Source organism: Sturnus vulgaris, chromosome 2 (assembly GCF_052056855.1).
Source record: "Sturnus vulgaris isolate bStuVul1 chromosome 2, bStuVul1.hap1, whole genome shotgun sequence".
NCBI lineage: Eukaryota > Metazoa > Chordata > Aves > Passeriformes > Sturnidae > Sturnus > Sturnus vulgaris.
Genome location: NC_142244.1, coordinates 110,332,762 through 110,356,493, shown reverse-complemented (window position 1 = coordinate 110,356,493; position 23,732 = coordinate 110,332,762). Strand labels below are relative to the sequence as shown.

Below are 23,732 nucleotides of genomic sequence, written 5' to 3'. Positions count from 1 at the left end.
TTATCTGAAAATGTTTTTTACTTTTCACGCCTTAGAATTGTTGACTTCTTTTTTCTCTGTGAATTTTCCTAAAGTTGAATGAGAAACAAGTAAATAAAGAACATGAATCATCAACATGACCTACTGACTTTTAAAATTACAGCTGGAATAAAAAAGAAAAACTGATAGTATAATGTAAATGGTAATATTTTGTCATGCAAAATGTGGTTAAATGAAGCCTTTGCTTTCTGTGCAATTTCCTCTCTATAGGTTTATTTTGAGTTTCAGATATCCTAAAAGGCTGCTGACCTGTGAATTATTCCAGTTGAGTGCTACCAGCAGTTTTCAGTAATGTTTTAAGTAATACTAAAAAAGCGAATATTCTTTTATATGAAAAAAACAAATACTGAAGGAAGTCATGTGGCAATTTTTTTCCTGAAAAAGTTTGTTGAACAGACAGGTTATTTGCAAGTGGTGTTGGCACAACATTTGCTTTCAGAATCTCTCCTAAATATTTATTAAGGATAAGAACAAGGAGACAGCAATTTTAATATGAATACTATATATCCAATGTCAGTTCAAGAGGACACAATGTCCTTATCTTATCTGAAACCTGATGGTCCATGGAAATCTTAGATCTACTATTTCTTTCCAATATCCTTGATTTTTTCTGTGTCTTAAGGGAAATGTTCATTATTATCTTTGGAGTAACATTTTTAGCTTCTTGTGTGATTCTACTGCTGTCCCATCATAGAATTATTTCCTTTCTTCTTTTTTGTTCTTGAGAGGACTTCTCACTTCATCTGCTTTCAGGTTTTTATATATATGCTTTGAATTTTGCTTTTACAACCACCTACAACTTTCCATTCCCTACACTGAAATCTCTGAGTGGCTGGATGGAATTTAAATACTAAGTGCTTGAAGTAGGACAGAAATTAAACAGAAAAAGGAGATGTGAACATCTCCCAGAATGAAACTATTGATTTCCAGATAGCAATACTTAGAGGAACAACAGCTTGAAGAAAGAAAAAAGGAAGCAAAGAATTAACATGCACTTGTGGCAGAGACATAGAACAGTGGAAAATAGAAGTAGGCAAAATAGTTTAAAATGTACAGGTGTGAGTGATCAAATAATAAATAATGGCACGTTTCATTCCCAGTTTGGAGAGCGGGTGTTTCACCTGACGGGATCTGGAGTTCCTCCGGAGCGCATGGAAGCCGCCACCATAAGTGCCTGCATTGGAGAGTACTCCTCCACCATGATACCCTTTGAAAACCCAACCACTGAAAATGTGGTGGTAGATATCGTGCTGGCAGGTACAGGGGTTTGGATTTTTATTTTTACTTTTTTTTTTTTTTTTTGAGTGAGTGAGTGAGTGAGGGAAGGAATTTAAGCTACTTGAGTTCCATTAAATGTGTGAAAGGGATGCGATTAAATTTTCCTCATTCCACTTTTTGGCAATTGAGTTCTTCTGTATTGTCCACATCCACCCTGAAAATTCTGTAGAGTGTGCTGTGGGAGATAGGAAAGAACACAAACCTATAACAACTGTTCACAGAAGACTTCTTAGGTCATGCTGCTGTCTCATGTGGATGTGCAGCTTCTTGCTGGCTCTGTACTGCATTGTAGCATTTTGGCAACAGAAGACTGCTGGGATGTGTTTTGGTAGCTGTGCCTAAGCCACATAGCTAATGCTTTACTTTGCTTTTGCTCCTTAATTACCTTATTTTTTTTTTATTATTATTTGGTCAGATTCTGGATAACTAAAGAAGTTAGTAAGAGAGCAAAGGCGAAATATTTTAAAGGTTTTATTTTTGATTCTTTTGTTTTTTTTCTGGTGACCTGCCAAGCAAGTATGTTTCATCAATATTTTCAAACATGCTTTAAAGGATAATATGAGATGCATATGAGAATTATCAGAAATCAACAAGTAACTGTCCATACTGGGATTTCACAAATGCTGTAAGAACTCAGGTTCTAAATCCCACATTCTCGTTGATGACTAAAATTTACTCAGTCAAAGAGGAAGTTTCACTTTGAGTGCATCAGAAGGCTTTAAAAGGTTTTCTGAATCTCCACCTACTCGAACATAACATGTTGGTAGCTGGTGCCAAAGCATGTCCCAGCATCTACAAATAACAAAAATTGAAGATAAACCTTACAGTTTTATCTTCATAAATAAATAAATGTAGGAAAAATACCAAGAAAACAGTAAGAGAATAGCAAAATCTGTCCTGTTCAAAGGTAAGTTTTAAGCCATGTTTACAAATTTGTACTGTGATTCGGGGTTTGTGGCATATAGAATTAGTGAAGAATTTTGATTTTTAAAAACTATAGATTCGTTTATTTGTTGCATTAAAGTCACACTTTTTAACCCTACCTTCTGAATATGAATTAGAAATAAAGAAATATAGCTTTTTCTACATACACAGTTCATATATAGGGGAGCTTGGAAATATGTTTACCTAAAAGGTCAAGAACATCTTGGTCTCATGAGTAAACACTGTACTTTTGCTGACCAGGTTTTTTTTCTGTCAGATTTCAGTGCAGTTTCCCCTGTTTAACTGCTGGATTATTTTCATTCATGACTGTCACAAAACAGAGTACCATTTGTAAATGACCTTTTAGATCTTTTGTGAATTTCAGTTGATGTTCTCTTCTGGAAAACATTGAAAGAAGCAACAGCATGCAAAATATTCAGTGCTTACAGGCTAAGTGAATCACAGCCAGGATCTTGGGGACACTGCCAGAGTTCAGCTGCTGAGCAGGGTACCTGGCAGACAGGGGGGATCCTGGAATAGAGAGAAACAGTCTTGTCCTTCTTCCTGCTTATCTGGCATTAGATGTCCTGAAGTGCCAAGGAGCACGGCAGCCTGGTCTGCACATGGAGACAGGGCAGGCGCTGCAGCAGGTGGCATTCAGTGCACATACACAAGGCTCCAGAGTGCTTCCCACAGTAGAAAAGGAAGCATAAAAGTTGCCTGCACACCACAGGAGCTGCTCTTGGGCAGTCATTCAGATTGTGCAGTCATCACTTCTGTAATCCAAATGGAAGCTGTGAGAGTGGAAGCTACAGCTCTGGTCTGAGACAGTCAGGAATGGAAGTTTCTCCCTGGCACTGAAGTGTGAATGGCAAGAGCCTCAGCAGTTGGATGAATGCTGTGGTAGGTGAACTTCTGGTTTTGAGAGGGAAATGTGCAGCCTATAGGGGAGTGACAGGCTGTGGACTTAGAGCAGCTGGATGTATTCAGATTCACAAATCCAGATGGAATTCACAATGTAATAAAACAGTTGGCAAATATGATTGTGAGACTGTTGTTTTCTATGGAAATTCATGTTGATCAGGGGATTTTTCTGTTGGCTGGGAAAAGGCTTTTTTGTTTCCTCCTTTGAAAAGTGATAAAAGGAAGCCTGAAGGAACAGTAGGATTGTCAGCCTCAGTTGAACCCCAGTGGGGTCATTGGACATTTCCTTTTGCAGTGTGTGTAGCTCATGGTTTGCACATTCTCTTACAGTCCATGTCCAAGCCCACGAAGGTCAAGAAGGTAATAATCAGGAGTAGTCAAATGGATTTCTTAAGTGCAAATCATGATTGACAAATGTGATTGCCTTCTGTATGGAAATGAGTGATTATGCAAATAAAGGAGGAGCAGTGAATGTAATGCACCATGATTTAGTGAGACTTTGTCACTGTATCCTGTAACATTCTTGTTTGGAAGCTAAGGAAGTCTAGGCTTGATGAACAGACTGCTGAATGGATTGGAAACTTGGCTGCACTGTTGGTCTCAAATGATAGTGACCAACAACTTGACATTCAGCTGTTGAATGATTGTTGCACCCCACGGGTCAGCTTTGGGGCCCATATTCTTCAAGACCTTTATTAATGACATAGATGATGATAGAGATTGCAATGTAAATTAGGGAGAGGAACTGACATGATGGATGGTAGAGCTTCAGTCCAGAGGTACCTTGATAAATTGTTGGTGTATCTCAGTTTTGAATTGCTTTATTCATCAACTCATTATTCCTGGAACAGCTGAAGACAAAGTGAACTTTTACATTATTAGTAATGCAATTTTCATGCTATTTTCATGTATTTTCCCCTTACTCAATCTACTCTGTGTGCTTATCTTAGGCCAGACTGTGAATTAGAAGTGCTGTGAATTACTACCTGTGCAACCCAGCCAATTTCATCAGGAAATAACTGCTTATATAAACGTTTGAAGTGTAGATGTGTATTATATCTGTGGTATAAACATTCTTTTTACATTTCATGTATGCAGGATGGTTTATTCTGGTGGAAACTGCAAGGTGGGATTCTGATATGTACAACAAGAGCAATTAAGAGATGCAAACTGCTTGTCTTATTGAGAATAAATCTAATGCCAGACAGCACAGTTTAGTATTGCATTACTATGAGGTATTATTGTAAGAATGCTAATCCAGTGTGCTGTTCATAAAATAATGGAGAAGAATAATTAAACTTTCCTGTGATGCAACTTTATCAGAAATTGTTTATAGAGCTTAAATATTGTAGCTAAAGCCTGGTAGATTATGAAATTATGAGAAACAGGAGAAACTTCATTGTTTAATTGTTTTAGTGAAAAGAGTCATCTTTCTAGCTGTTGAGCATGAACTTGTCCCAGGGAATTGTTCAGGAATAGTGACAGAGACAGAAGCATGTGGCTTAGACAGTGAGGCAGTAATTGTTTTTATACATCCGAAGTTTTCAGTCCTCATTTTTCTTTACCTATCAGTAGCCCTGCCATCATGATGATCTAATGTTTTTGTGATTTGTGAAATTACAAAAGGTCTCCTTTGAAAAAATAAGTTCTATACTGCAGTCTTTATGAAAGGATAATTATACCTGTCCTTTAAAGTCTATCTCGAATTTTTTAGTCAGGTTAATTGTAATGTTAATTTTCTAATTAAGTTGCTCTTGATGATCTGTACATAAAGTTTGCTTTGTTTTAATGACAACACGATAGTTGAGTTATCATTCAAGCTGTATTTAGATGTTGTTTATTCTATGATTTGCTTTGTGTAGGGAATACTTAACTGGAATTCTTATTTCCTTCTTTCCAGAGGAAGAGAAATCTAGTCTTATAAGCAAAATTGTGGATGCACAAGTTCAGTTTAGCATTCCTGGCCCTTACATATCCTGAGAAATAATATGTCAAGCTTATTGCTGATGTTATTAGAGGCCAGAAAGAGGGTGAAATGAGGAAATCAACAGAGGGCAGCAACTCAGAGTGACATGCCTGACTGATCTTGATCTTTAGAAAATGTTTTCAGTCCATGTGCCCCTTCTTAAGAGAATTCAGGATGTCAACAATGAAAATAGGGCATCTCGAGTAAAGTGTAACAGCAATAAACATCAACATTTATAGATTTACTTAATGATTTAAAGAAAATTACACCAGTTATCTGTCTTTTTTTCAAGTAACATTCCATAGGCATTTTCTGCCCAATATAGATGTGAAAATATGTTTATAACTGCAAACTTCAGGAATTAAAATAGCCATTAATTGGGAATTGTCCTATGCAGCCCATTTCTGAAGCTTTCATTTGCATTTCTGAAGCTTTGTCAAACCCAAGAACATTATTCCTCAGAAATGTTTCTTTCTGTGAATTTTGACTGCTGTTGTAGCACAAACAGTCCTCTATTTGAGATAATTATAGAGCAAGTAAAACTACTATTGCTACCACCCTGGATTCCTTTAAACTAGGTATTTTCCTTTTGTATTTAATACCAGGAAGCTTTCTTCCCAGGATTTAGACACTTTGATGCTTAAATGTGCAGCTCTTGTTCACATTGGCATTCACAGCTACATTAGGAATAGTCATGTGAGTAAAGTTTATTTGACAGCAGATAATTTTCCCCAAAATGAGCCAATGACCAGAGGTACAGAGTATGCAAACTCGTCACAGATAGTTTAGCAACCTGCACTAATTCAGCTGTTTCAGGTCGAATGATACTGCTTTTCTGCAAACACCACTGTATAGTATTTCTACTAAGAGTTTTTTTTGGAAGCAACAAAAAATATATAAATAATTGAAACTACTAAAATCTCCAGTGTAAACCAGAGCCCACAGAGTTAACCTGTATAAGAATTGTCCCTAAGTATTAGTGGTTTGTTAATATCATAATGCTTTATTTAAGTTAATGTGGGCAATTTAATTTCAAATTTTCAGTGGTCTCAGTATATAGTTCAAGAAAAAAATTGCAACAGCTTTTATAGAAGGTATTCATTTTAGAGTTTGAAGGGCTGTGCTCAAAGAAAAGATTAAAGCTACAGCAGTAATTAGGAATTGGATAAGGGAGGTGGATTGGTTCCTCTGGAATCCGGTGTTACCCACAGTAGCAAAACTGGTATCTGTGGCAGTGTATAATATTGATTATTAAAACTTACTTACCCTGTGTCCAAGATAAGGCTGCATTCACAGTAAGTTGGCCATGTCTTTTTCCATTAAAAAATTTCCAAACTAGAATTGCAACTTTTTAAATGTACTTTGCAAAATATTTACAAACTGCTTTCTGGGACTTTATGCAATTGAGCTAAGTACTCAAAGACAAGTTTGCTACTTGGTCATTTTTCGTTCAGGCAAAATATATTGGACTAAGTATTATTGCATATATATATATATATATATATATATGTTAATATTAGAATGAAGTAGTAAAGATGTGAAGAAATACTATTTTCAGTCATCTAGTCAATTTAGGATACAAGACCTAACATCACTTTGTGCTGATTCTGACATAATTCAAATCATTATTTTAGCTACCAATTAAAAAAATAATGTGCAGTATATAAATGCACCTCTGAACTGACAAATGCAATTTTGAAGTATCATGAAGCATAGCCTAGTGCCTTTAATTTCACACAGTGAAACTGTATATTTCAGATAAAAAAGATCTCTGGAGATTAGTTAGCTAGTTGTGTAAAAAATCACTTTTTTAGCTGAATGTGTAAAAGGATAATATAAACTATATATTAACTATAAATAAATGCCATATATTTTAAAGTTTTTAAAACTCTTCTAGTAGGGGAAATTTAAAGTGCCCGGGTAAAAAAGATAGAAAATAATTCTTAAAGAATAATTAGCATTATACTTTCCTTATAACCTTGTTTTTACCACTGCAGTCTCTCAGGTCAGGAAAGAAGATGATACAGTTGTTTTATTGATATACTAAAATGAGTGTGTTAGCTTTTCTTATGCACCCATATTTTAATATTCAGAAAGGGCTGTTCAGTTCTTTTTGTGTTTCCTCATAGTTTGGAAATCTTACTTTGAACCTCTATGCTGGTTTCTGAGACCTGAAACCTTGTTTCTTGAGATGAAATAATTCTGGGGCTGTTTCTCTTCTTACAAGAACCAAGAATGATAGTGCCAAGAGAGCTGTTCTCTGCCTTCCTGAACATCTTTGATCATTATTCTGTTTCTTAAAGCTACCTTAACTTTGTTCTGTAACCCCAAATGACAGTGTTCCCTGGCTGTTGGATGAATCCTGTGTATCCTGTCTGTGTTCATCACCCAGTGTTACCACACTTTAATATGGCATACTATACAGATATAGTCTATCTATTGGTCTCGGGTTCTTGGAGTTAGCTGCTAGACATATTTCCTACAAGGAATTGACTTTGGCTGCTTGAACAGTTTCAAAACGTGTGTATAAATTTGGACTTCAGACTAGTTTTTTCTATCTCATTTTTCATTTATCCACAGCATTGACAATGATCAGTGAAACTAAATAATGTCTAAACCCTCTGTCTTTATGACGTGATCTGTTGGTTGATCCAGTAACTTGCCAGCAAGAAAGCAATTCTTGTCTGCAGCTGTGTCCTTAACCTGTGTCTCTTAGATTTCATGTCACCATTGACTTTCATTGCCACTTGATTTTTTTTATTTAGAAAACAGTTTGTTTTGTAATCTCTAAATATTATATAACTGAAAACATTTTAAACTTCGTGTTTTCTTGTTGTCGTGTTATTTAATTTTAATTCTATTTAAAAAGATGTCCATATTGTATCTATACTACACAATGAGGAAAATACTGAGAAAAGCTTTAAGCAGAGTGGGAGAAAATGGACCATGTGCTCCCATTCAAGGATGTGTTTTATAAAACCTCTGTCTCTGAAGCTGTTTAATTAGGGAAATTGTTCCATCAATTTTGAATTCTGAATGGGTTTCCACAAATAATTTTTAATTTTTTAATTTTTTTTTAGATCAGGAGCTGTTGAATGAGCATCTGAGTGCATCTGTCCTGTCCCAGGCCACCTGTACAGAATCTGCTTTTCATCTTCTGGTTAAACAGCCACGAGGTAGGTAGCTTCTTAACCCTTAATATATATTTAAACTATTAGTGTTACTTATTTTATTAACTTAACCTGCAACAAGTCACAGTTTCCTAAAACATGAAGTACCAGAGTGGAAAAATATGTAATTTCTAAGAAAATTATTTTAAAATACATTTTTTGTAGTTTGAAGGATCAGTTAAGAAGAAAAATGAGAGGAAAGAAATTCCAAAAATCAAAAAGTTAGATAATTGTAACTGATTTTAATTTTTACCAAATTAACAGAAAACAAAAAAGAAAATTATTTCATTCTAGATACACATGTTTCATGTTAATATAGATAACAGAACAAGCCATACCATTTCCCTTGAAGAAATAGTGTCTGTCTCACATTAAAGACCTTGTTTAGAAATATGAAATGAAGATAACGTGTTTACAATTTCATTTAAAAAAATCTGCCATATGCTATGATTTTCCTGTCTATCCTTGACTGATCTTTATTTTGTAAAGGATATTGCAGACCTTACTGTTCCCACCAAGGAACTATTTTTATTTTCCCTTCTGGAAGCTTACTGTGCGTCAAAACATTTCTAGGTGATATAGAAAGAATGATTTAGAATAAAAAAGGGTGTAAGAATTGATCTGGATGTCATGTCATTTTCATATATATACATACACATTGCTCATGGTTTCATCCCAGCCAGCAGCCAAACCTCAGGCAGCCACTCACTCCCCCACCAGCAGGATCAGGAAGAGAATTGGAAGAGTAAAAGGTGGAAAACTTGTGAGCTGAGATAAAGACAGTTTAATATGGAAATTCAAAGCTGCACCAGCAAAGCAGAACAAGGAATTCATTCACTGCTTCCAAGGGCAGGCAGTTGTTCAGCCATCTTCAGGGTCCCTTCACATCTCACAGTGACTTGGGAAGACAAACCCCATCCCTCCAAACATCCCCCTTGCTCCTTCTTTCTGCCACTTTACACTCTGATCCGTGATGTCACCTGGTCTGGAATGTCCCTTTGGTCAGTTTGGGTCCCCTGTCCCAGCTGTGTCTCCTCCCAGCCTCCCATGCACACCAGCCTCCTCACCAGTGTGGCAGCAGGAAAAGCAGAAAAGGCCTTGGGTCTGTGTAAACCCTGCTCAGCAATAACAAAAATATCCCAGTATTATCATCACTGTGCTCAGCACAAATCCAAAACACTGCCCCATACCAGCCACTAGGAAGAAAGTTAATTCTACCCCAGCTGAAACCAGCACAACATTTTACACAGACATATATTAAAGGTGTAACTTTTGCCATATTTCTTTTTCCACAGAAGCAGTGGAGAGCTGTCCAAAACAATCTAATTAATGTACACAGTAAAACTGAAAGTGTATTCGCTTCACAGAAATATTAGAGCAGCAAAGCGATCTTTATAAGTTGTAATTTCTCCTTTTATATCTGAAATATTTTAAAGATGTGATCAGTAGGTGAAGATCAGATTAGATGCAGGTGTTACTGCTTACCATTATTCCCTATAAAAAAGAAACAATACTTTGAAAATGTGTTGGAAATAAATATTATTCTTGATGGACTTGCTGGAATATGATTCCTAGATCATTTTATGAGCAACATTCATGCTGTTGGAAAAACTGTGCCTATTGCTAATTAATTACTTATTTTTTCCTCACTCACTCTAAAACCTGAGGGGATAAATTCAGAAATAGTGAGATAGTCTGAGAATCTGGGAGTAATTTTTTTATCATCCTTTCACAAGAAATCTAGAATACCAGCCATGCTGTGAAATTGGTACTCAGAGCAGAGTATCCTTTTTCCCTGCCTTGGCTCCAGTAACACAAACTGTGTTACTTCACCGAGTCCTCATAGTGAAGGTTTGATCTCATTTTGCATTCAACCTCCAGTCATCACATTTTATGGCTTAGCTGCTGTTCTGGGTGATCCATAAGCCTCTCTGTTGTCACCACTTCGTGCAGCCTAAAAAAGGAACAGTAAACAGGGCAGTTGACTGAACATGCTTTTTAGATATCTCTCTCCATATTTCAGCACATGTTTTATATTTTAAAACTTCTATATTTTAAGCTGCTATGTCATCTGTTCATCTCTTTCCCCATGGAGAAGTCCATGATTTACTCTTTAACTTTTTCTTCTAACTTTGATTTTGTGCAAAATAAATGTATTTGTTAACTTTGCTGACCACTTAGGAAGGAAAGATGAAATATACTTGATAAATGTGTTGAATGTGAGACATTTTCAAAAAGCTGCCTGCAGTGTAAAACCAGTTGATGGCAATGAAATTTGAGATAATAAAATTCTGTGTTTGCTCTTTGGAAGCGTGTTACTATTACAGTTTCATATTTTATTCAACACTCTTTGAGAAAGCATTTTAGCATACTTTTAATGTCATGTACAGTCCACTGTGATTACAAATAATTTAGCTTTTAAACTAATTTCACCTAAGAAGTGGCATAAATTTTGTTCAGGTCCTCAGGCCATTTCCCTAAAATACTAGATTTCAAGATTTGCTTTTTGAATTCTATACTTATCTGCATCTGCTTTTTTTCTTTCAGTAATTTTGCATGCACAGTCTGTTTTTTCTTATTATCGCTTTCAAAGACTGAAAAAAGCCCAAAACAAATATACTTGGTTGCCCTGGTTGTCCTTAGTTCCTCTCTGTTTCTTTTATAATGCTTTCAATATCTCAAGATTACTTGAAGAGCCAGAGAAGGGGAAAAAAGATAGAGAGCTGTGAGAAATATTTCTCCATTCCAGCAGACTATTTTGAAAACATGTTGGAAAATACTAAGTTTTCTTTCCTCTTCTCTGTTTTAGCTGCATTTAATGACCAGGGTTTGGTCCCTCATAACAAGCAGAAATAATTTTACACTTTATAAGTTCTATCAGAGGTTCTGTTGAAGGCAATCATCAGTGACTCCAGCTGATAGTGTTCCTTCAGCTATGGGTATATTCAGTTCTTATGACAATAAATCATAATTTCTTTTTTCTCTACTGTATGTCATTTTTTGTCTGTATTACTGTTCCTTGTTTAAACCTCCAGCTGGCATTTTCCCTCTTTCATTTTTCTCTGATGTACTATCATGGTACCTGGAAGCTTGTACAGATGTAGATTTGCTTTATGAAATTTCCAGCAGAAAGGAAGGTGTGGGATCCCTGTCTAATCCATGCACATGGCATTTTCCTGATTACTGACTCACCCTGGCTTGCCTCTCCCCTGTGAAACCATTCTGAAAGAGCAGTGTCTTCCTGTTATAGCTGACAGAGAAACAGGGTGTCATTACTCAGTCCTGGGATGTGACAGCACAAATGATGTGGTCTAAGTCATATTTATCTCTGGAAAGATGTGCTGACAAAATCTATGAGTTGAAGCTGGTGGCATTCCTGAGTGCTGGTTGTCTCTGCTGTCAGCAAAGAAGACCTTAGAGAGCTGTCTAAAACCACAGCACACCTGGGACTGTCCTCACGTAGGGCAAATCAGTAGGAAAATTTTTGTGTCATGTTTTAAGGCACTCATGCCTTTTAATATAAAGCAGTATAAAGCTTAAAGATTTTTCTTTGTACTCCCCTGTATCTCTTCAGGCCATACATATTTTATATATATTTATTTGGGCTGTTATATGCTCTCTTTTTGCCTTTGAATTTTGCTTTGTTTACATGTTGAAGACCAATTTTTTTATGTGTCTGCCAGGAATCCGTTATAGTGAAGTAAGTTAAGGAAGCAAAAAGCAGCACTGTAACAATAAGCAAAAATTCTCAGTTACTGTTCTCTTAAAAAAAGTCCTGTGAGTTGAAGGAGTAAAACAGTACATTCCCTTGACTGGGTAAGGAAATGATTTATCTCTTTCAGCATGCTCTCCTGATGTTGTAAAAGAAGAGAAAAAGAAAAAGATATTCAGGATGCAAATAAAAGAAGGGAAGACATCAGAAAGCCTGATTTTGCATAGTCTCACACAGATCCACATAGGACTTCCCATGTGGATTTATCATGAAAAACAGATTTTCAGGCTATAATTGCCTCACAGATTTTAGCTAGGCCGTGCAATGGGTTTCCTTCGAAATATCGTAATTTGTTATTTAACATCCAGAAATGCAGTACTTCAGAGCATTTAAACTATGCAAATCAGCCTCAGGGGAAGCTGTTACCTCACATTATCTTGGCCTATTTCTCTATTTAAAAATATCTGCTGTTTTATAACTTGATAAGAAGTTATCTTCCTCAATTTCAATAGAACTAGAAAATGGAAAGATTATTAATTTTGACTTAGAATAGCATATTGCTTGCTAATCGATTTGATAACAGCTGTGGATGGACAAGATGGAGCCAGGATGTGCCCTTGAATAAGATAGAACTGGTTAATTTGTCCCCTCTTCCTGATTCTTGTTTCTAGCCTTCACCTGTGTAGGCAATAAACCCAGTAAAAACTCGAGAGATACAGATTTGTTTCAACCTGTAAATTACTCAGAAAATCTATGTCTAGCTCTAAATTGGCTATAAAAAATTATCTGCAATAATCTTTTGTTTCCAACAGCACATGCACAGTGGGGAAATTACCAGCAGTTGTTTCTTGAGTGAGTTAAGAGACTTGATTTTCTGGATGTCTGTTTTATTTCCGTTTTCCCTTTCCTCCTCTGCTCTTGGAGCAATGACATCTCTGCCTCCCATTAATTCATCTGTGCAAGACACTTCCACATCCATGCTGGGCCCCAAACATACAGTGAAGAATAGTTTTCCCTCCTGCCCTAAACTATTTAATTTGCTGACTGAGAACTAAAACTGTTGATTTTGCTGTAGCTTTTCTTCATTTGTATTTCTAAGTTGACTTCCCTTATTTATCCAGTTGCTGAGTTCTGAGAAACATTGAAAGTATGTTGGAGATGCTCATCTAACCTTGCTGAGAGAGGATAAAGGACTAAAAATGAAAGAAACAAGAAAAAAATACCCCATCCTACTGGCATTTGTATTGATAGAAAAGAATGTATGGAAATTTGGAAAAATTACAGAGATTTATTTTTTCCTTTAGGGGTTGAAAACAATTATGGAATTCTTGAAAATATTCCCTTAACATTTTAAAATGAGGAGGTGGGATATGTGTGGGAAAGAAATTGAAACTTTTCTGTAAGAACATTTGGAGATGGAAGATCATGATAAAATTTTAAGTTTTTCAAAAGTAGGTCTGAGGGTTTGAGGGAAAGAAGAGCTGGTTGGCTTGAGCTTTCTCTTTTAATTTTTTTTTGTATTAAATACTGTATACTTTCCAGGAGAGAAGATAATTTAAGGTACAGATTTTATTTTAAAGCATAAATGCTAGAAAGCATTATTGAAACGGATCTTTCAACTTTGACATTTTATGCCTTAAAAGTGCTTGATAATTACACTGTTGAACTAATGTTCTCTTTTTATATACTGTTTTTCTAGAACAATTTTCGTTAAATGTTTTCGTTGATATTTTTTCCTTTTAGTCAATGAGGAATGGGTGTCAAGTATAAGACATAAGAGAAAATAAAATTATATATATACATATATATATGTAGTATGCATTCTGTAGTTAAACAAGAATTTTTACCCACAGTAGTAACAGAATTCTCAATATAGTGGTGCACACTTTAAAGTCAGGGAACCATTAAAATTTTTCTTAATCAGAATTGGACTTGCAGACCCTTGTGTACTTCAGCTTTATTTTAAAGGTCTTATTTTCCAAATGTTAGGCTCTTTACATATCGATGATAGTCCCTGTTCTGACCCTTTTTTTCCCATTCCAAGCAGCATGAGATGTTCTTAGAAGTCCAGGCTCCAGTGCAGTGTGAGGAGTCACTGGGCACAGGTATTTAGGAGATCAGGGTATGATGTTTTTCACACCTTTGGTACTCTCTATAAGTGCTGTGAACAGCAGGATGTGCCTGGAGTCTCTTTTGGAATTCTGTGCAATGTAGCACAGACTCAGGTGTGTTACACTGGAGTGTCTCTTTTTTTAACTTGTATTTCTGTAAAGCCCAATCACACAAGTCATATTTTTACAATCAGGTTATTCCATAATTGTCCTGCCAAACTATTAACTCACTTCTAAGCATTTTCCACAGCTTGGTAAATTCTTTTGTCTACCTTCTCTACTCAGAGTTCTACAACCCTTCAATAGATCCATATTTCTGTTGCTGTCTGAAAATGTTCTGAGCTGTAATTACACGAAATCTCAATCTGAATTGCAGTCAGGAACAAACTGAAAGGAAAGAAGAGGGGTTTTTTTATTACTATTTTTTATTTATTATTATAGTCACAAAGTTTTCAGGACTACTTATTAGGCTCGGTTAGGAAAGCTGCCAGAGTGTTCTGGGCATACAGACGTGCATTTGCTCCTTGGTGAAGTCTGTGTTGTCTGAGTTTAGTTTTGCACTGCATGTGATAGCTAGAACATTTTTTACAAGTAGCAGAAAAAGTTTAGCATTTAAGAGGGTCTGTGTTGTCTCCCCTAAAATACCAAAGTAAACTTTATACACACTTAAAGAATATATTTGGTTTTGTGGTAGGGTATGTGATTAATTGAAATAATAGCTGCTAGCAGTTGGATTCACAAGTCAGAGTATTCATTATAGGGAAAGATGCATTTGAGTTGTTCAGTCTCGGCTCAGTAGCATATTTGAGTCTGATGAATTTCAGGTAGCTAAGACAATCCCCAGATAGCAAAAAATTTAAATTTAAACATCTGCCTCACTTGCACTGTAATTACAGGAAATGTAAATGTTTATTTCAGGCACGTATTCTAACTGCTGTGGTATGAATAGAGGTGGGATTATTTGTGTGGCTAATTGTTTTGATAAATATTTTAGTATGCCTATAATATATATGTTCACCTGAAAATTATATATTTCTCCTTGCTTTTAAGATATAACCAAGATCAATAATGCTGTGGCTCCAGTTCTTGCTAAACGGGGTCTTTAAAACCGTTCTCTAAAAGGGGGGGATAATTTAATTAAAATGAACATCATATTCTTCGTACTCTGCTGCTTTCATTCTTCCCTAGATATTTTGTCATACTATTACTAAGAGTAACAAATTATTCATAATATTTTTTTATGGGAAAGATAATAAATTATTCACAATCTCATTAAAAATTGATATCTTTCAGTTACCAGGGGGAATTTGGATTCCCTGATTTACTTTTCTGTCACAAAGCCTGAATGATTAGGCAGGGCCTGTTTTGTTTTGATAAAGCCATTGGGATTGTACCTGCCTGAGTGTATTTGCAAAAATATTGTATATCACCACTTCTCTCTTCATATAAGTCTCAGCAAAAAAATATGTTTTCCTTCTCTGCCTTTGCATACAGGATCTTATTTTCAGCTTTTACAATATTTATGTGAAATCTTTCTTGTTTACCTGAAAATGAGGTTGATACCTTCAGTTATCAACATTAGTAACAATATTGCATCTTACAATAATATTTAGGTTTAAGCAATATTTATTTATTTTAATGCATTGCTGATACCAAGCTCAAAAAATCTACCCAAGCCTGAAACCAAGACAAGAAAAAGAGAATATGGGCACTTCTGCTGTGTTTGCTGTGTGTGAAAGATGAGGATATGCTGTAACTGTAACCCAGATTTTCAATTGCCTTTATTTCAACATGATGCTTTTCCTGCCTGTAAGCCATGGTATATATAGTTCAAAAGAGGAGATTTTAGTACTAAGTAATGAACATCATTTGTGTGTTCTTAGAGAAATGCAGAACCAGGACTTAAATTGCAAATAGCTGAGTGTTTGAATTGTGACCTTTACTGTAAGAAGGAGTAATACCTCACAACCACTGAAGCATGCAACAAAAAATTCTTCATTGAACATCAAAGTTTATGTTAACAATGTACATAAGATGCTTTATTACACTCACAGTCACTTGGTCTAGTATCATCTGCTGAGTGAAGGGAAATTAAGCTTGCTTCTTTGCACAGCAATGGCATCTTTTGAGATGACAGCGCATTCAGAGGGTCATGACAGCATTGGAAGAGGGTTTTACTTTCTCAGACTGCTCTTCCTAGGACATTATTTTTACCATGCAGTAGTTTATGTGCAAGGTTTTTACTCTTTTTATTGTTAATAAGGTAACATTAGGTAAAACCTGTGTTTGCAAAAATAGTTAAAACCTCTGAAATTTGTTAGTGGGTAGTGAAAGTGCATTGAACCTCAAATACTTTCTGCATTCACATCTTGTTAAGGTACTTAATTTTATTTTCACAAATCTTCTGTTACTTGAGAAAAGGAATTTAGCATTTTATTCATTTTAAACCAGAGAAGCAGTGGTATAGGTGTAATAAAGGTTTTCTCCTGCTGAAGCCGTGGTTGTTTCAAAATATAACATAGAGGCTTGAAAGGTAAGCAGATCCTCTTTCTCATCATCACTTGGTGAAGCATTGGGATTTCATACAAATTTTCAAACAAATTTTCAAACAAATTTTCATACAAAGTCCAAAAGGAGACTTAGAATGAAAATCATCTCATGCAACCATCAAGAGATCTATGAAACTCCAGGATGTGACCGTTTCTTTTTGTCTCTAAATTGGAAGTGTTAACTGCCTCTTTAAGGTGTTAAATTCAGTGTAGTTAACATGAGAGGTTTTTGTGATAGATGGACTTAAAAAATGCAAATCATGTGTTTTGATAGCCTGGTTTGCCTGCTTGTGTTACAAGAATGTTTTGTACATTGAGGTAAAAACTATAGTATTGCAACAATTTCAGATGTTGAATTATCTTTTATCTGATTTCTTCACAAGAACTAAAAATCCCTTATAAATTAAGTAATTTTCTCCTTCAGACAGATGCTAGGATAAAACAAAGATTATATGCCCATAGAGATTGATATCTATTAATTACAGGTAGCACTGCCTTTTTCACAATGAGTGCCAGTAGTTTCAGATAATACCTGAGATTTGTTACCTTTTTTATTACCTGTGTTACATACAACCAGCAGAACTCAAAACTTGAATTGCATGCTGTCCTCTTAGAAGCTGTTCCAATTTCTTTTTTTCTAACCATTGTATACAATTCTCTGTTTTCCATTAAATAGGAAAATAAGAATGTGATTGCTGAAAAGAACTGTTTTTCAGACCTGTGTGAACAAGTTTTCTACATTCACAAACAAGCAAATCAGTTTTATCACACATAATAACACATGACAGTATGATAGCTTGTCAGTAGCTGTTGAGGAAATTTTGGATAATCCTTATCTTTCCCGCTTACTTTACATCTCTTCAAATGAAAAATCACAAGCTGTATCCTATTAACCTTTTCTTTTTACCAATTTATACCTTTTTCAAATCAAGAATTAATTTTTGTGTTATTTTTGTTTTTTCGATATACAAATGTACCCAGTTCTTCCAGCTTTGAATTAAGTGGAAATGCCTTTTTTTTTTGCTTTCTGGTACCTCTACTTTTTGATCCTAGTCTTACTGATTGAAGAAATGCAGGGTTTTTTAAAAAACTTCTTGAAGCCTATTTACTTTTAGAGTCCTTCTATTTGGTATTCAATGTTAATTGGCCTAGGTTGCCTTCTGCAGTTGCTGTTCATCTTTGCAATAAAAGCATGCTTAAATGATTCAAGATGAGTGAGACATTCAGTGATCCCAAATTACTTAACTGACCAAAGAGAATTTTGGTAGCAATTTATTTGTACTATCTCTCTAAAAAGCAGAATGTTGGTGATGAAGCATTCACTGCCACAGAAAAAATATAGGGATTGAAAACAAATGAGTGTTATTCAGTAGACAAATTAAAAGTGAAACTATTTTTAACAATGAGCTTAATTAACTCTCAGAACAATTCTCAATGTAACGTGGAGGATTCAATATCGCTGACAAGTTTTAAATCAAGTGGCTCTGGGTTTTTTTCTAATTAAATTCTCTTGTTCAAGAAGAGTAATTGAGACTGAACCTTGATTTTTTCAAATGAGTTCTGAGAAATCCTATATATTTAAGTCAAGTTAGGTGATTGTAATGACTGAAATGTTTAGCAGTGAAGAAATGAAAAAACGTCTCTGCAGAGTTCTGGATAAGCAAATATGCTTTAAACGTACTTTAATAATACAACCCAAAATAGAAAAAAAAATACTTTGAAGTTTCTGAATTAATATTTTCAGAATTTCCATTACAGAATTTTCTTGTTCTTTTACTACCTCAGGATGAAAACAGGGTCAAGAAGTCAAGTACCATCAATAGATACAAACTGTACAAGCTTTCTTTTCTTTGCCATTGTGGCCTATTGCCTCTAAAGAATCAGCATTTTAACTTTAACTTTTTGGTCATTAGTCTAGATACAAAAGGAAAATATAAAAAATTAAATTAAATTTTGAGACCAAATATATTCAACCAGAAAAAGCTATAGATTGTAGGAAAATTAACTACTATTTTTAAACTCTTTTTTTTCTACTCTTCTCCAACTCCTTGCTGCTATGTATCATAAATAAACTTTTTTTTTTTCCTTTAGGTTGATGCCAAATGACAGTGTGTAAAGATCTGTTCCTTGTCATCTTTACACACCGGATTCTTTTTCCTCTGCCTTTTCTTCAGTTAACACCTATGACAAACAGCTGTTGGGAAATACATTTGTCCCTACATTTGTTCAGTGTTTGACTGCAAATCACTTGTGCCTTGAGCCCTTTAGAGACTAAACCATATGGAGGAAAAAAATGTCTTAGATTTGAAATCTGTCAGCTTCTTGTTTTGATAGATTTAAAATAGATTATCTTGATTGATTAAGTTACTTGCATAAAAATTTTCATTCCCAGTTACCTCACCACAAGTTATTGTCAGAGGAGGTTACAGTTACCAACCTAAAATGTCTCCTTTCTATTCCAGAAAGGTATTGTAGTTTCATGTATGGCTATATTTTAACTAAGTTTTAGAAAAGAATCAGAAATTATCTGTTTTCTTCTTTCCTGAATCAAAAGGAAACTGTCTCTTACTGGGAACTCAAACAGTTTGTGCAGAATAGTAAGTAAAAACTAAATTTTAGATATTTGTTTTGTATTTAATGTGAAAATGAAGTCGTTATCTTGCCTCCTGAATTGTGGTTGACAGTGTATGGTTTCCATTTCTGGGTTCACACTGAGGTACAGGATCTGCAGCAGCTGCCCCTCTTCAGAAACACTGCAGCTCCCAATTACCATTGAGTCATCTAAAGCCTGTCTTTTATGTGATTCAGAATCATCCTGACACTGTCAAGTAATTTGGGTCCTCAATGTCTTCCAGAACATCTTACTATTAATTCCCACTTTTAGGCTTAATTTTGTTTTTTAAATCTAGTTAATTTCCTACATGTTTGCTTCTGAACATTTTGTTCTTTTTCATGAGGCACTCAAGTATATCTCTCTATATTAATCTCTGAATTTCAGTGGTCATTGGCTTATATATTTATTGGATTTTTGGAATACTGATTACTGTTTGCTCTAAATTACAGCTGCAGGGGTGATTTTAACCTTGTTCACACAACAGGAATCAATGCACAGCCCTCAGCCTTGAACTGCTAATTGTCCTTATGGCTGGGAACTCAAACCACATTTCAACTGCCCCTCAGGGAACCAGAAGAATTGTAATAATTATCATATTAACCACAGAAATTCAAGGGTTCAGTATTGTGATACTTGAATGAACTCTTAGTGAAATTTAAATATGATCTGTAGCTGTACTTGAGTCTGACGGGTGAGCAGCCATGTGTCACATTCACTGATCCAACATCTTCCAGATCTATTTAGCAGGGTTAAAATATTTCTGGATATTTCTAAACTGATGTGTCTTAATGTGGTGCAATGATTGAGTAGCAGGAATGTACATAACCAGCATATGAGCTCATGCTGACAATAAAGGCTGATATTGTGTAGACATGCGAATTTTCAGAGTTTGTAAAAATGGATTCTGTCAGAAATCATTACTTGTTAAAAAAAGAACAAGTCAATGTGAGTTACCAGTTTGTCCATAAAAATCAAAAATGTCTCTGAAGTAGAAAGGCACTTGACAGCTCAACAGAGTTTCTTGCTAGAGAATATTGCTGATGGTTTTTTTCTGTACTTCCTCTAGGGACAAATTATTGTTCTGTGATGGTCTTGATAAACTCTGGAGCAGGTTTTGCATGTGAATGAGAGCAGTCAGAACACGAGATGTATTCTATAAATTGTCATCCTGCTCTCAGGGATGTACTTTTCTTACATAAAGTTTTATAAATTGAGTCCTGAAACCTTGTTTTCAGAGCACATGATTTTTATCTTTTTACTTCCATAGACTACAGGAAACATCTTGAACTCGTAACTGGCATTAGGAAGAGAAGAATGCTTGGTTTAAATACCAAGTTGTCCATTGCTGTTGGTAATGTCTTAGGCTATTTCTGTGTGAAGTCCACATTCTCTGAAGACATCAGCTCCTAGCTAAGCCCCAAATGCTTCAGTTACATTGCATCAATATCCTAACTGACCTTTGAATATTTTACCTGTAAGGACAAGGACAAAGAACTCTATCTGAAAAAGTGTGAATAGGAAAAATGTTTCATTTGAGGGGCCAACTTTTAGAATAGTTTAAGACTGAACCTGCAGCTCTAAAAACTGGTGCTCTGCCTAAAGACTTTTAAGGAAATAAAAGAATTTCCTTTTGTGTTTTATTTGCTCTTCTTCTTTGTAGGTAGGAGCTTGATGTATATTCTCATTTAAACCAGATCTATTTTCAGATAGAATAATAAATGTAACTAATTTCTTCAGAATTTTGGAATCTGGAGATTACCTGCTGACAAGTGTCATGATTTAGCATTGAGGCTGGCATTGCCGTGTGTTGGATTTTAGCTGTTGCACACAAAGCAAAGTGGGTCAAAAGGATACAAAGGTCAAAGGATACAAAAGAGGAGCAATAAAAATATCTGATATTTTTATAATAATTTCATAGGCTAAGAAGAAGTTACTGTTAGTCCACTTACAATAATACTGCTGTTCATAGTTATGAAATACATGTAGCATATTTTGGGTTCTGTCATTCACTGGACTACTGTTTTATGACACAAGTCAAATTAACAGGCAAACATTACTTTTAAAGGGGGGTTCCTCTAAACATCTTTATCTATTCTTTAGAGTATGAAGACACAAAAAAAAAATAGTACAGAAATGAATTCTGGCTTACTACAGAAACTTGTAAAACCTCAAATGATGAAGAGTCCATTTACACACACACACACATACATATATATATGTATGATTCACAGTCACACTGTTTCCAGTTACTGTCTGCTGTATGAAGTGTGATATGTCTTCTGAATTCTTGTAGGAAGCAGCACAATTTTTGGTTGTAAGTAACATGTAGAAGGATGTAACAGCACTGGTGTCATTAGTGATTTCACAACACTTTGCAGATTTTGATTAAAATCTGCTATAGCTTCAGAATTTGACTGTTCTTTCAGAGATCAGACTAAGAGATACATATATCCGTGAAGTTTAAAGTGAAAGTAAAAACACATCTGTCAAAAGTAATCAGATATTTGACATATGTCAGAAATTCAATTACATCTGAACTGAAGCAATTACAGTTTCCTTTCAGGCATGAACTCAAGACACTTCGGTGTATGTTTCAATCTAGAAAAAGATTAAGAAATAGGGAAGTTGTCATAGTCTTAATTTACTTGCTAGTACTTTATCTTAGGGTAGCATTAACTTTTCTTAAAAGAGAAAGTACAAAGTTTGGTGAGATTTTTTATGACTAGGTACTAAATTGAAAGTCACATTTGTTTAAGATGCATATGCCATTTCTTGTATGTCTCTGGCATTTTCAAAATATGTGTGTGGTGATGTTCTACTTTGTTGAGATTTTAGGCAGGTTGTGGTTAGGGTGTTTTGATATACACAGAACTGAAGCACTGTACCAGAGGGGCAAGAGAGGTGGTGTGGGTGTAGATTTTCTGTTACCAAAGTAGAAAATGTAAGATACTGTTTTTAAAATTATGGCCACCTTATCACTCCACTCAGCTCAGCACTCTCCATCCACACTGAGTTTATGGTCTTTCTTCTATATAACTCCTTATCTATCAATCTCTCTTGAGAATGTCAATTATACTTACAAATGTAAAGAACTAGAAAGAATATTTAGCTGTATTTGACCTGCCATAGCTGAGTTTTTACTTTTCAATTGTTTATTCTGTCACAAATAGAATCACTCAGAGAAGAGGTGTAGTATTGCATCTTTTACAGTGCTGATTTGGAGGAGGTTTTGCATCTTTGACTTTCAAATTTGCCTCCTGCTTTCAGTGACTGTGGACCTAAGACATTAGTATGTTGCAGACATTTAGGTTTTGGATGCCAGGATGATCTACAGAGTTTTATCAACATAAAATTGTCATCAGGAAAATAAGGATGATAAACAATTTTTAAATATATGAACTGATCAAAGGAGGATGGGGTAGATCTACCAACTGTCAGATTATTTCTTAGGAAAGAAAAGATTTGGAAGGAGAAAGCAAGAGAACCTGTCAGTCCATCATGAAGTTTTAGAACAGATGTTGGACAATAGGATAAATAGGAAGCTTACTACTTTCATTCCTGATAATTGTTCACTCCTTACTCTTATCTCTTCAGCATTGCCTCTGCCAAATGACTTTACTATAACAGTCTGGCCTTCTCCACACGTGCTGCTCTCTGCTTCATTTGGCTTCTGTGGCTTCATTTTGGGAGTTACTATCTATGCCTGTAACCCTTTTGCTGTTCCTCAGGTGCTTGGTTTGTTCATTTTTCCATCCCTATTGCTGAACTATTCCCTGGCTTTACGATGATTTTCTTTCCCTGACATTTGCCCCGTGTTTCTCTGTACTGCTGGTTTCAGCCTTGCTTCCTTCCTGTTCTCATATCCTTCATTAGGATGTGTCTTTCCTGATGTGCCACCCGACTGGATTTCTGTAGAATGAACCCCAGCCCATCACCCCAGCACCTCTGAAGGAAAATTACAGGGATATCTCATGGTGTCAAGACAAGTGCAGAGATGTAAAATATAATTGAATGTGGCACCTATATGAATGGTGGTCCATTTTTTATTTGATTTTTAGACAGGTCTGTAATACCTACCTGAAGGCAAAACTGCAGGTGTCAGAGCTCAGAGATAAGAGGGGTGGTCTATGATAAATCAGTTTAGGATTTTACATGATTTTTTGTATTACTGCAGAAGATTATTACATCAAAAATTATAATCAGATGTGATTGAGAAGTGATGGAGACTTTGTTGTGAAATATATGACGTGGTAATTTTATGTTGGGATTTAAAAATCTTTTTTATTTAGTCTCAATAAGAGAATGTGGCTTTCATGATCTCTGTTAAATGTATTTTTTTAAGTTTTCTCAAAGTTAAAGATCTTAAATGTGATTTTGCTTGTTTTGGTTGTCAGCAGAGAAATGAATTACTGTACTTGGCAACATTTTTTTCCTCAATGTGTTTC

General features: G+C 35.2%; 1 protein-coding gene across 1 annotated transcript in view; it reads left to right on the top strand.

Moving 5' to 3' along the window:
- CFAP47 (cilia and flagella associated protein 47) overlaps window positions 1-23,732 on the top strand; it is a gene marked incomplete at its 5' end in the record, with an annotated part of 257,080 nt that overhangs the window by 188,106 nt on the left and 45,242 nt on the right. The window contains 2 exons of the mRNA XM_088159355.1: window positions 1,140-1,296; window positions 8,212-8,307. Of these exons, the coding sequence (XP_088015481.1) occupies window positions 1,140-1,296; window positions 8,212-8,307 (253 nt within the window). The remainder of the gene's footprint in view (window positions 1-1,139; window positions 1,297-8,211; window positions 8,308-23,732) is intronic.